We start from the raw sequence: 12,979 nt of genomic DNA on the forward strand, positions 1-12,979 counted from the left end.
CTATCCAGTCCAGATGCTTCCCCATCGTGAAGATCCTCCGGGTCACCTGTGCACTCCTGCTCATCTCTGCCATTCGCCTTCTTACACCTTTTCCATATCTTCCCGTGGAACATGATAATCTGGTTTCCAGATGGGCTACTGTCTCCTCCTAGCTGCAAGGCAGCGGCGCTTCTGGCGCTGGTTTCCGTACTAAACTTAATGGTCTGATTTTAAGGGTTGGTTTTAAACAAACGGTCTGGTTGTATGTCCCCGAGTTACACTGCAGTGCTAAATGTTGGAGCGAGGCAATACCGGGAGAATCCAGGCAGCAGGCTTCACCCAGAGAGGGAGGGTGAGGGGAGGAGAGAGACAGAGAGAGGAGAGAGGGGGAATGAAAGGGGAGAGAGAGGGACTGAGACCGGAGAGCCGGAGACAGGAGCGGAAACCACAGAGGTAGAGTCGGGGCGGACATTGAAGAAACGTAGATGCACAGGGAGGGGCCAATATTAGTGTACAGAGAGAAAGACGGAACGCGGTGCGGTGACACCTAGCCTCGGAGGCAGTGGGAGCTCCGAGCCCACGGAGAGCGGGCGAGTTCCGCTTCCTCCCGCCCCAGCGGCCCCCGCCGCGCCTGGGAGCAGCCGGCCGTCCCGGCTCCGAGGGTGCAGCGCGCCCGGGCGCAGCGAGAGTGCGCGGAGCTGGGCTCCAGCGCGACCCCGCCGCTCGGGTTTGGGTGTCCTCAGGCTCCGCGCTCCTCCTCCCCTCCTCCAGATGGGACTGGCTCTCCTCTTTGCAAAGCCAAGCTCGCGGGGAGACGTGGTGAGCAGTAGCCAGCAGCTGGTGTGCCCTGGACGCTGCTGACCGCCGCGCGCCCGGACCGGGTGTCCACATGAGTGCCTCTCCCAGCAGATCCAGGTAAGAACTTCCTGACCTTCCTGAGCCCTAGGAGAAACACACATGGATGCCGAGTGATGGTGAGGGATCCGGGTGAAACTGGAGGCTGTGGAAACATTGGAGTGGGGGGTGGGGGTGCTGTTACATCCGAATTTTCTTAGTGAAACATCAAAGTTACCCGAGGGCCACGTAAAGCTATTAACATGGATTATGGTTTGGCTGAGGCATCCTGCACCTGAGAGTTGGTGTCCCCAGGAAACCTCTGAGATAGATTATCTCCTCCATGAATTTCTGGAGGTGGCTCAGCTGGCTTCCTTCTCCATTCAGTACTGGAGATGTGCACAGAACAGGTAGTGGGGACAGGGCTGGTTGAGCGTGGAGATTGCCTCTCCTTCTCTCTATCTTGCTGGCAAAAGTTTGAACTGGAAGCACTGGCTTCCCTTGTTCTGGGCAGTGCTGCCATCTCCCTACCTGGCTGCCTCATCAGTCTTATTATGCCTATTCTGCTTGCATGGTAGAAGTCCAAGATTTGGCAAAAAGACAAAGTGTCCATCATGGAGGTACCTAGGGAGATAAGGAAAAGGCTCCACTTCTCATTTCCTCTGAGGGTGGAAGTGAGAGGCTCCATCCCAGGGAAAACAGAGTTACTCTTGTAGAGTAGATGAAGGAATGAGAAGGTGTGGTCATTAGAATGAAGTTTTTAGAGCCCAAACAACTTGTTTGCATCCATCAGCCAACCTCGTGCCTGGATAAACTTCATTCCTCAAAAGTTCCTCAGCAGGATATGCAGGCACCAAGGTAACAAGAACAAACAGTTGCTTGCCTGCCCCCAGGCTTTCGTTTCTGGTGGGCCTGGAGCACCTGTGAGGGGCAACTCCACCCAAGGCCCAGTATTGAAGAGGGGTAGGGTGGGAGGACTGTACATATCACGAATGCTTGTCAAATCTCTAGATTTTTTTTTCCTCCTAGGAAATAATAATTTTTAAAAAGGCTTGTAAAAAATAATAAAATGTTTCATGACAGCAGCAGATGTAAAACTCCCACTACTCTGGGCGAGGACAAAGAAATTTGTGCAGGGGGCTGAGCTTTCTCCTCTACCAACACCCACATGGGCACATCACCTTTTGGAGATACAAATAGTGTTTGCAGTATTTTATGGATGAGGGGCCCTTCTCCTGGAAACTTTTTTTTTTTTTTTTTTGAGACGGAGTCTCGCTGTGTCTCCCAGGCTGGAGTGCAGTGGCGTGATCTCGGCTCACTGCAAGCTCCGCCTCCCGGGTTCACGCCATTCTCCCGCCTCAGCCTCCCAAGTAGCTGGGACTATAGGCGCCCGCCACCACGCCCGGCTAGTTTTTTGTATTTTTAGTAGAGACGGGGTTTCACCATGTTAGCCAGGATAGTCTCGATCTCCTGACCTCGTGATCCACCCGCCTCGGCCTCCCAAAGTGCTGGGATTACAGGCTTGAGCCACCGCGCCCGGCCTGGAAACTTTTTAAGAGGGGCGGATCTCAGCTGGGGCTCTCTCTTTGAGTTCAGGAAACTGAGTAGTAGAAATAGGTTGAAAATTACCCCAAGATCCCACTGTACTCCTAATCTGATATAGAAACTCACTGTGGAACAGACATAGTCAAAGAGAGGCACTCCTGCTTCCTAGTGGAACACACACCTATCTCTCTCCCTTCTCTCTTTCATTTAATAATATTTAGGAGGTTAGACAGGAAAGTGTAGACATGTAACTCTTATTCCCTCTATTCAGCTATGCCTCCTGTCTTTGTTCCTTACTTGAAGATCATGTCTCTTGCTCGTACTGAATGTCCCTATTTATGTCACCTTCACTGCATCTTAGAGCCTTAGTTGCCTTTGATGGTGTACAGTGAGGTCTCCAGTGTTTGCCTGAAGGCCCCTTCCTTTGGCGCCTTTATTTGTAACTTGCTCAGGAGATCTCATCCTCACCTTGCAATTTGGATGAAGAGTTCTGCTGGGTGTCACTGGTGTTCAAGAGATCCAGGGTCTTGAAAGGGCATGTGGCAGTTCTAGTTTTTTCCATCCATGCTCAAAAGCTGTTTGGTTTTGGAGGTTTGGGGCTGTGCTTTGGTGACAGTGTTGGAAAGAAACCAGTATGAGCAACTGATCAAAACCTAGTCAATCTGGGGTGCCAATGTGACATTGTCACAAAAAGTGAGTGCCCAATTTGGATGCTTGATCAGCTGTGTTCAATGATCATAGGCCTGGAATGAAGTAACATCTACCTTTCTTCCTTTCTCTCTCTCTTTCCTTCCTTCCTTCCTTCCTTCCTTCCTTCCTTCCTTCCTTCCTTCCTTCTTTCCTTCCTTCCTTCCTTCCTTCCTTTCTCTCTCTCTTTCTCTCTCTTTTTCTCTCCTTCCTTCCTTTCTCTTTCTTTCTTTCTTTCTTTCTTTCTTTCTTTCTTTCTTTCTTTCTTTCTTTCTTTCTTTCTTTCTTTCTTTCTTCTTTCTTTCCTCTCTCTCTCTCTCTCTCTGTCTCTCTTTTCTTTCGACAGAGTTTCGCTCTTGTTGCGTAGGCTGCAGTGCAGTGGTGCAATCTCAGCTCACTGCAACCTTCACCTTCCAGTTTCAAGTGATTCTCCTGCCTCAGCCTCCCGAGAAGCTGGGATTACAGGCGCCTGCCACCATGCTCGGCTGATTTTTTGTATTTTTAGTAGAGATGGAGTTTCACCATGTTGGCCAGGCTGGTCTCAAACTCCTGACCTCGTGATCCACCCACCTTGGCCTCCCAAAGTGTCGGGATTTCAGGCATGAGCCACTGCACCTGGCTGAAAACACATCCTTCTTAGGAGATGGCATTTGTCCCTGCCATCTCCTTCTAGCCTTTGCTTTTCCACCATAGTAGTCATTTGATGTCCTTGCAGATTAGCTCATTGGTGGCCCCTCTCAATGCACACATCTGTAATATGTATGCTTGTCACTGAAATCACCAGCCCCAGGTCTGCAGCTGCACTCCGGAGGTGTTTCCACCGCGCTGCTCCCACTGTCTGCTGCTTTTGCACAGCTGGCATGCAGTTTTCAGTGTTTGTGGCCTTGGGCTGCTGTTTACGACATTGCTAGGCATTGTCACCCATTCTGCTTGCCCTGCAGAAGAGGTCACTTTCTCCTGGGGTGTCTGCTGCACTTTATTCTCTTGCTTTTCATGGATCTTTCAGCTTGATCAAGAGTGTTTCGTTCTTCTTCTCCTTTCCCCCTTTTGCACCTGTGGATTGGTGCATTGGGAAACACATTTCTTTTCCTGTCTAGGCATGGTCATTCTTCAAATGGTAAGAAAAGCCTTCGTTCCTTGATTTGATCAATACGTACAAACCAGAAACACCGCACATATCTTTTAGCTGTAAGAGTTCCATATACCCTTTATTTTGGTGTATACAGACTCTGACTTCTAAGTATACTTCTAAGGTATACTCCAGTATCTGCTCTGCTTCATACCTGGCGGGTCTGCATTGTGCATCTGCATAATGAATGCCAATAACAGGCAGGAGGAGTGGAAATAGTGTTACTGCGGAGAAAGAGAGAGAGAAAGTATTTTAGGAAATGGGATCGTAAGTAGGCACACAGTCTTATGAGGGCCACTTTAATTTATTAAAGTCTCATTTGGTAGGATGAGAACAGTATTTATTAGATGGTGGACCATGTGGCAGCAGACTCATATACGGATCTATAAGATACTTAAGTACTTTTCTAGGATGGGTTGACATTGATGAATCTGTGACATAGTGGTCTGTTAACCATCTTTCTTCTTAGGCTTTCCTTAAACCAACAGCGATGTTGTCTTCAGAAAGTTGCTGGTGATCTACAGCAGGGGAGAGGAATATCTCCAGTTGTTCATGAGCACCACAGGTGAAGAACCCATTCTAGGCATATTCTAGGCATACTGAATGAGCTAAAGTGTGTTGGTTTCATCAGCCATTCTAACTGGCTTGAAACAATCTGAATCCTTTGGTTTGAAACTAGGTCAAATGGTGAGACCTTTTTGAGATCCTAATGGGCATAAAGTAGGAAGTATCTTTCTCCTCTCAGCACCCTCATGGGCTTTTGGTGCAACTCTGGAGCTTCTGGTAAAAGAGAATTTTTTCCTTTCTGAGCCAAGCTTGCAACAGGGTTAATTTGGGGGTGGCCATGGGCTGCAGGGGTCGGAATTGGAGAGTGCAACTTGCATTTATTTTTTTAAAAAAGCTTCATAAAAATAAAAATTGATTTGTACAAAAACACAAGACCAGTGATGTACTACCTGCCTGCGCCCCCCACCCCATGAGATGCTGAGCTCAATGGATAGTAAACATATTAATCTGGATGAGGAAGTATGAAAAGGTCATCTTTGCAGCTCATCTGCCATCCAATCTAACTGATCTCTGAAATCCCATCTTTCTAGATATATTCCATGTCTGGGACTAGGGGAAGGGGTAGGGGATGGGGTAGAGGCGGGGATGGAAGGAAGCAATTCCTAGAAAAGTTTGTGAGATCCAGCAAACCTGGAGATACAGGCTGCCCCGGAAGGCAAGGGCAGCCCTGGTGAGGGTGCAGGAAGCATGGAAGGAGAACTAGTCCCTGGGAAGGAGAGAAAGAGAAATGACACATAGAAATGATGAGGTAGGGGAGGGTGGGGCGGTGGAGAGAGGAAGCAAGCCAAGGAGGAGGAGGGAGAGGAAACAGATGGAACAAGAGGAAGATGCAGCGAGCGAACGCAAGAAAAGGCCAAAGAGGGGAAAAGAGCAGAAGATAAGTGAAAGCAGCACCTTGCTTTCGGGTTTTTTCTCTTCCCCGTTTTCCTCTGGCAGAGGGAGAATGCAAGTGAGCCAGCAGAACAGCGTGGTTTTTGTGCTTTGGAGGCTTCTCATTGAAGCTGTCAAGCCTCAACCCCTCACGGCAGCTCGTTCTATTTTTATATTTTGCAGAATGGAAATTAAACAAATGACCCCGTGATGGCGTTTTCATGAAGATTTTATCCAGCACACCACCCACACAGCCAGTGCTGGGGTGGCTGAATATTTAGCATAATATTCTATTTAATCATATAAGAAGGTATCCTCAAGAGCGTGGCAGACATGAAGCCTGGGCTTTGATAACCGCTTGTAAAGCACTGCTTTGATGAGGGTGGGCAGAAGTGAGAAAGGAACCTTGTTATCTGGCTTTTGAGCTTGTTAGCAAGAAGAATTCCAGTTCACCGAATTCTGGTGGAGTTTAGCATTTCCCCTCTCATACTCTTTTTTTTTTTTTTTTGGCACTGGGTTTGATTCCAGACTTTGTGAGCCCTCGTGGTTCAGTTCTCCTTGGAGATCTCATTGGCGGCTAAAAATGGCTCACTTTGGCTGAACTTGCCCTGAGTGGAAGCCTTGCTTAGAATTTGGGCACTCACTCTATTTGTTGGTCTGGTTAGGGAAGCTGGTGTGTACTTTGCTGATGGGACAGTGCTTAGGAAGCTAGCATAATGATGCACATCTAGTACTTGGTGAGAACACAAAGCAGATGATATTTTATTGGTTTAGACACGGACTTACTTCCTTAAGTCCCAGAAGATTTAGTAGCAATTAAATGCATGCCCCTTTGCACATAACCATTCCTTTGAAGGAAAACAAAAACACAAACCAACAACGCATGTTAAGGGGACCAATTAATCGGACATGGTTGGTTGGGTAGATGTAAAAACGTGAGACTGTTCAGAAAGCTTCTTACTGCCATGCACGTGTTTGTGTTTAACAAGGTATTTATGGGCTCTTTTTCCTTATATATTGAAGGGTTATATAATTCCCCAGCTATTAACCTTTAAAATGCTGTTTTTACAAGTTCAGTACCTAGACTAGATAGCAATGAAGAGTGATGTTGAGTCAGTCTGACTTCCAAGGGAGCGATGGGTGGCACCGTTGGACTCGGAAAGGAGCGCTTCTTCCTGCCAGCTAGGCTTGTAGTGGTTGATCTTTCCCTCTGAAATGAAACAGGTTTACTAGCCAGAGACTATTCCCTGCAGTGACTATAAAAAGGTATCTTCGTCTCTGACGCAGGGAGCGACTGAGAGCATCGGCATGAGCCATCCGAGTGTGTGTTGAAGGACCTGAGGAAAGGTAGGATTGACAGTCCATTAAGGGGAAGGCAGAAGCTTCTTTCCTTTTCCTCCTCTAATTAGGCATCCGTGTGCATTTTCTCTCACCATTCCTTGTTCTTGCCTATCTGATTCAGACAGTTCATCTGGCATAGCTTTGAAGCCAAGGAATGTTTTTATGCACATTGAGGAAGAAGAGGAATAAGATAAACTCAGGTCAGAACTTCCTTTGCTACTGTCATTTTCAGAGTATGGCTTCCCAGATATAAGGCTCCATCTCTCAGGTCTGTCTGCTCAGCCATGCTCCAGAGTTGAACTGTTTCTCACTGGCAGTCCCACAAGCTGAACGTGACTGTCCCCATTGCTGCTTTGGCATGTGTTTTTCCCCAGACTCTGTACTTGGGCCCTGAACCTCTTCAGGCTCCAGTCTTTCAAAAAACAAACTTGCAAAATAAGTTTCTCAACTTGTTTGGAAGTAAAGAATTTATACAAAGTCTTTCATTTTCCTAGTGAGGATGGCATGGTTAACCCTCTCATGAGTATGGCCAATAAACAAAAGCACCTTTGAACTCTTCATTATTCTTATTTTATTGCTACTAAAATGTCATTTGTATCATAACTTATTGCTTACAGCACTATTCTATTTTATTTAATTGTCATAAAAATATTTTGCATAAGGAACTGTTATTACATTATAGTTGCAGAAATTGAGGCCTAGAGACAGGATGCCCCAAATCACATTGACAGTAAGTGGCAAACCAATGTTCTATTTTTAAACTATGATTTTCCACACCATGCTATCCTTGTAGATTCTACCCTACATTTTCTTTCTTTCTTTTCTTTTTTTTTCCTTTTTTTTTTTTTTTTAACAGAGTCTCACATCGTTGCCCAGGCTGGAGCGCAGTGGCGTGATCTCGGCTCACTGCAATTTCCGCCTCTTGGGTTCAAGAGATTCTCCTGCCTCAGTCTCCCCAGTAGTTGGGATTACAGGCATGTGCCACCACGCCCAGCTAATTTTTGTAGTTTTAGTAGAGACGGGTTTCGCCACGTTGGCCAGGCTGGTCTCGAACTCCTGACCTCAGGTGATCCACGCGCCTTAGCCTCCCAAAGTGTTGGGATTACAGGCATGAGGCACCGTGCCTGGCCTAACCTATATTTTCAATGCCATCTTTTTCTTATAACTTTTCCTATCATCTGTCATTAGTTCTCCTCCTCCGCAGGTAGGGGTCTACAAGCATCTCGTTGCAGTTGATATATATAAAGGGGATGCCCTAAAATATGGATACCTGTGCAAATTGAATTAAAGGAATTCAGAACAGTGAAGTAGCCTATATCAGTTTTCTGGAGGCCTACTGACTTTCTTCTAGGTTTTGACATGTTACTCATTGCCAAGTTTTCTTGACATCTAAGTCAGAGAAAATGCTGAATAAAAGTTGGCATTATACCTGCTCCTTGTAACTGTGATCTCCCTCCTTTTTTATGTATATTATCTGTAAAGGTGACTCCTGCCCTATAGCCTGCTCCAGCTGAACCAGTGTTTAAATAAATTTCTGTAAGGCATATAAATTATAGCAGAATTTGAGGGAGGCCACCACTTCCAAAAGAAAGCAGAGGCAAGTCTCTTAGGATTTAAGCCTCTATAAATTGGCTTTTTGAAGTCTTTCTTCATCTTGGCTGGGGCCATTCCCTCCATTTGAACTCAGTTGGCAGCAATCAATAGAAAATGCTAATTTCTGGTCCTGGCTTGTCTTTTGCATGCACGAACTTCCTGCTATTTGTCTGAGAAAGTGCACACCCAGGTAAAAAGGCTGTGCTGATGGCTTTATTTAGCAGTTAGATCAACCCAAGCTGAATGTCAAAAAGCAGGAACAAGTTAGCAGGAACAGTAGGGCTATTTTCTTGGAGTGTTGGCCCAATTGTGATGAGGCTAGAGGACTTATAAAATTAGGTTTAAAACATAATTTTGTCTATTCCTTTTCTTTCTCCTAAAGTATAATTCTTAAGACACCTGCATGCCCCATGGACCTGGGTGCGTAATGCTAGTACTGGGTTTTGACTTTTCTATCTGAAGCCTGATATCTCTTAGCAACAGCCAGATTTAATTTAGGTATCCAACCTTTGGGCTACCTTGTATAACTGCACTGAAATGATGGGACTGTGATCAAGTTTTGGCAATTGATCTTTAGAGAAGACGAAAGACAGTACAAACAAGCATGAAATAGGAGTAAGAAGAACACAGACATTCGTACTTTCTATGGGTTTTATTCCTCTGTGGGCAATGGAAAGAAGTGTGTTGATGGATTGGAATCTAGGTTTTTCAGAGCACTGGTGAAGTGCTCTTGTCTTCTGTTCTTTTCTACTGGGGTATCTTATCTCTACCAATTGTGGACAAGGTGTAATATGTTCTTGCTCCAATATTATTCTGTTCTTGTTTATTTCTGTCATTTTTTCCACATTATCATTTTAGATTATTACAACAAACATTTGTTAAACAAGAAACAATGGGCCAGGTGTGGTGGCTCATACCTGTAATCCCAGCACTTTGGGAGGCTAAGGTGGGAGGATTGCTTGAGACCAGGAGTTCAAGACCACCCTGGGCAACTTAGTGAGACCATTTCTCTACAAAAATAAAGAACTTAGCCAGACATGATGGCATGCACCTGTAGTCCTAGCTACTTGGGAGGCTGAGGTGGGAGGATCACTTGAGCCCAAGAGTTTGAGGTTGCAGCGACCCATGATTGTGCCACTGTGCTCCAGCCTGGGCAACAGAGCAAGACCTTGTCTCAAAAACAAAAACAAAAATAGAAACAAGGTAGGTCTTGGGGATACAGAGTTGAATAAGACATAATTCTTTCTTCATATAGCTCATGGTCTAGGAAGGAAGATAAACATAAAGCAGAAGAGTTAGACACCTTATTAATGACTATGAAGAGGTAAGAATGAGTGTCATAGGAACACCAAGTCCAAAGCAGTGAGCGGAACAGCCCAGTTGAATCTGAGAAGGCTTTTTCAGAAGAGGTTATATTTTAGCTGGGTTATAAAAGGTGAGTAGGCGTGATCCAGACGGAGAAGGGTGAAATTGTATTTCAGGCAGATGGGATAGCATGTGCAAAAACATGGAGTTGTGAGGTATGTGACGTGTTCATGAAGAGTCATTTAGTCAGACTCTAAGGCATCTGTAAGAGAGGCAATGAGGCCAGCATGATGGAGTTGGAGCCACTTGTGAAGGTCCAGTTATGCAGCTTGTAGTTAACTGAGGCAACACCATTTTTTTTTTTTTTTTTTGGTAGCAGGAGGGTAAGAAGAACAGATTAGTTTTTTAGGAATATAACTCTAGAAGCAATGCGGAAGATGAACAGAAACAAGGACAGTTCAAAGTTATGTCCAGATGCCATGAAGGGGGCTGCTGAGTGGTCCAGGTGAGACCTGATGGAGTTTGGACTCTGGCAAGAAAGATTGGAAAGTATCATCCAGATCTGAGAGTTAGTTTAAAGAATAGTCATCAAAATTTGGTAACAGGTGGATGATGGAGGCTGTGGAAAGAAAGAGGAGGAGCCAGGGCCAGCCGTGGTGGCTCACACCTGTAATCCCAGCACTTTGGGAGGCCTAGGCAGGCAGATCACGAGGTCAGGAGTTCGAGACCAGCCTGGCTAACATGGTGAGACCCCATCTCTACTAAAAATACAAAAGTTAGCTGGGCGGGGTGGTGGATGCCTATGGTCCCAGCTGCTCGTGAGGCTGAGGCAGGAGAATCATTTGAACCCAGGAAGTGGAGGTTGCAGTGAGCCGAGATTGCACCATTGCACTCCTGCCTGGGCGACAGTGCACAACTACATCTTAAAAAAAAAAAAAGAAAAGAAAGAGGAGGGGCCCTAGACTGCATTAATATTCTAGCTTGATGTTATCTGAACTAAGTCAATGGCCATAACTGAAGATAAAATATACTGAAAAGGCAGGATTGAAAGTTAAGTTAAGGCTGGAACAGTGATTCATAGCTGTAATCCCAGCACTTTGGGAGGCCAAGGTGGGCAGCTTGCTTGAGGCCAGGAGTTCGAGACCAGCCTGGCCAACAAGGTGAAACCCCATCTCTGCAAAAAATACAAACATTAGCTGGACGTTGTGGTGCGTACCTGTAATCCCAGCTACTTGGGAAGCTGAGGCACAACAATTGCTTGAACCAAGGAGGTGGAAGTTGCAGTGAGCTGAGATCGCATCACTGCACTCCAGCCTGGGCGACACAGAGAGACTCTGTCTCAAAAAAAAAAAAAGAAAGAAAGACAGAAAAGTAAGGTAATGAAATCAAAATTTGAGCAGGATGAGGATTGGAAAGAGGCCATTGGAGTGAAGATTTGGGGTTTCATTCATTATCTTGGTAAAAATAGTGTCAGTGAAGCCCCAGGGGAAGAAGATGGGATAGGAGCAAGATAAAAACATTGCGCAGAGTTTAGAACTTGAAGGCAGCTGAGAGTTTGAGCTCCCTACACTTTATATTTGAAAGAAACAAAAGGAGATGGAATGACAACTTACAGGGGAAGAAAGAAAAAAAAAATGAGCTTTCAAAAGAGGGAAGTCAGGCTGGGGGAAGTGACTCATACCTGTAATTCCAGCACATTGGGAAGCCAAGGCCGGAGGGTCACTTGAGGCCAGGAGTTTAAGACTGACTTGGGCAACAAAGTGAGACCCCATATCTACAAAAATAGAAATGCAAAAAGTTAGCCAGGCATGGTGGCACGCACCTGCAGTCTCAGCTACTTGGGAGGCTGAAGTGAGAGAGTCACTTGAGCGCAGGAGGTTGAGGCTGCAGTGAGCTGTGATCACACCATTGCACTCCAGCCTGGGGGACAGAGCGAGATCCCATCTCTAAAAAGAAAAGAAAGAAATCACTTGAATATGTTTATCAATAAATAAGAAATATCTAGATAGGGAGAGATTGCAAATATAGAAAGAAGAAGAGACAACTAAGAGAAACTTGAGAACTCGGAAGGTAACAGAATCTAGCAAAAAGTAAGAACAAATAAACAAAGGAAACTGAGGGATTAAATTTGTAGAGGGAAGAACAAAAGGGAACCAATATTCATGGTTTGCCAAACATTGGTGCTAGGTATCTTACATTTGTCGATTTATTTAATTTTCATTAAAACCCTATAAATTGGGGCCAGGCACCGTGGCTCATGCCTGCCATCCCAGCAATTTGGTTGGCCGAGGTGGGTGGATTGCTTGAGGCCAGGAGTTCGTGACCAGCCTGGGCAACATGGCGAAACCCCATCTCTACTTAAAATACAAAAATTAGCCAGGTGTGCTGGCGTGCGCCTGTGTTCCCAGCTACTCAGGAGAGTGAGGTGGGATGAGCTCTTGAGCCCGGGAGGCTGAGGTTGCAATGAGCCGAGTTCCCGCCACTGCACTCCAGCCTGGGCACTCCAGCCTGGGAAACAGTGAGACCCTGTCGCAAAAAAAGAAGAAGAAAAAAAAACCCATAAAGGGAAATAAAGAATGCCCCTTTCTTGGAGAAAATGGGAAAACAGCAAAGATTAGTCATACTTTCAGAAGTGCAGATGTGAAGGACCCCTGGAAGTCACTTCAAGAGAGAAGTTCTTGGCCCGGTGTGGTGGCTCACACCTGTGATTCTAGCACACTAGGAGGCTGAGGCAGGAAGATCACTTGATGTCAGGAGTTTGAGACCAGCCTGGCCAACATGGTGAAACCCCATCTCTACTAAAAATACAAAAATTAGCCAGGGATGGTGATGCACGCCTGTAAGTCCCAGCTACTTGGGAGGCTGAGGCAGGAGAATTGCTTGAACCTGGGAGGTGGAGGTTGCAGTGAGCTGAGATCACGCCACTGCACTCCAGTCTGGGTGCCAGAGTGAGAATCCATTTAAAAAAAAAAGAAGGTATCTCTTTTTTTTTTGAGATGGAGTCTCACTCTGTCGCCCAGGCTGGAGTGCAGTGGTGCTATCTTGGCTCCCTGTAGTCTCTGCTTCCCAGGCTCAAGCAATTATCCAACCTCAGCCTCCCGAGGAGCTGGGACTGCAGTCACATGCCAC

The 12,979-nt window shown here is 46.0% G+C and overlaps 1 protein-coding gene across 7 annotated transcripts in view; it reads left to right on the forward strand.

The window, feature by feature from the left end:
• The first annotated feature begins 487 nt into the window (after positions 1-487).
• GRAMD1B (GRAM domain containing 1B) overlaps positions 488-12,979 on the forward strand; it is a 273,617-nt gene continuing 261,125 nt past the window's right edge. For all 7 annotated transcript variants that reach the window (XM_065529130.1, XM_074015487.1, XM_065529138.1 and 4 more), the window contains exon 1: positions 488-894. Coding sequence is in view for 5 of the 7 variants with exons in the window: in XM_065529138.1 (XP_065385210.1) it covers positions 869-894 (26 nt within the window). In the remaining 2 variants the exon portion in view is untranslated. The remainder of the gene's footprint in view (positions 895-12,979) is intronic.

Source organism: Macaca fascicularis, chromosome 14 (genome assembly GCF_037993035.2).
Source record: "Macaca fascicularis isolate 582-1 chromosome 14, T2T-MFA8v1.1".
Taxonomy (NCBI): Eukaryota; Metazoa; Chordata; class Mammalia; order Primates; family Cercopithecidae; genus Macaca; species Macaca fascicularis.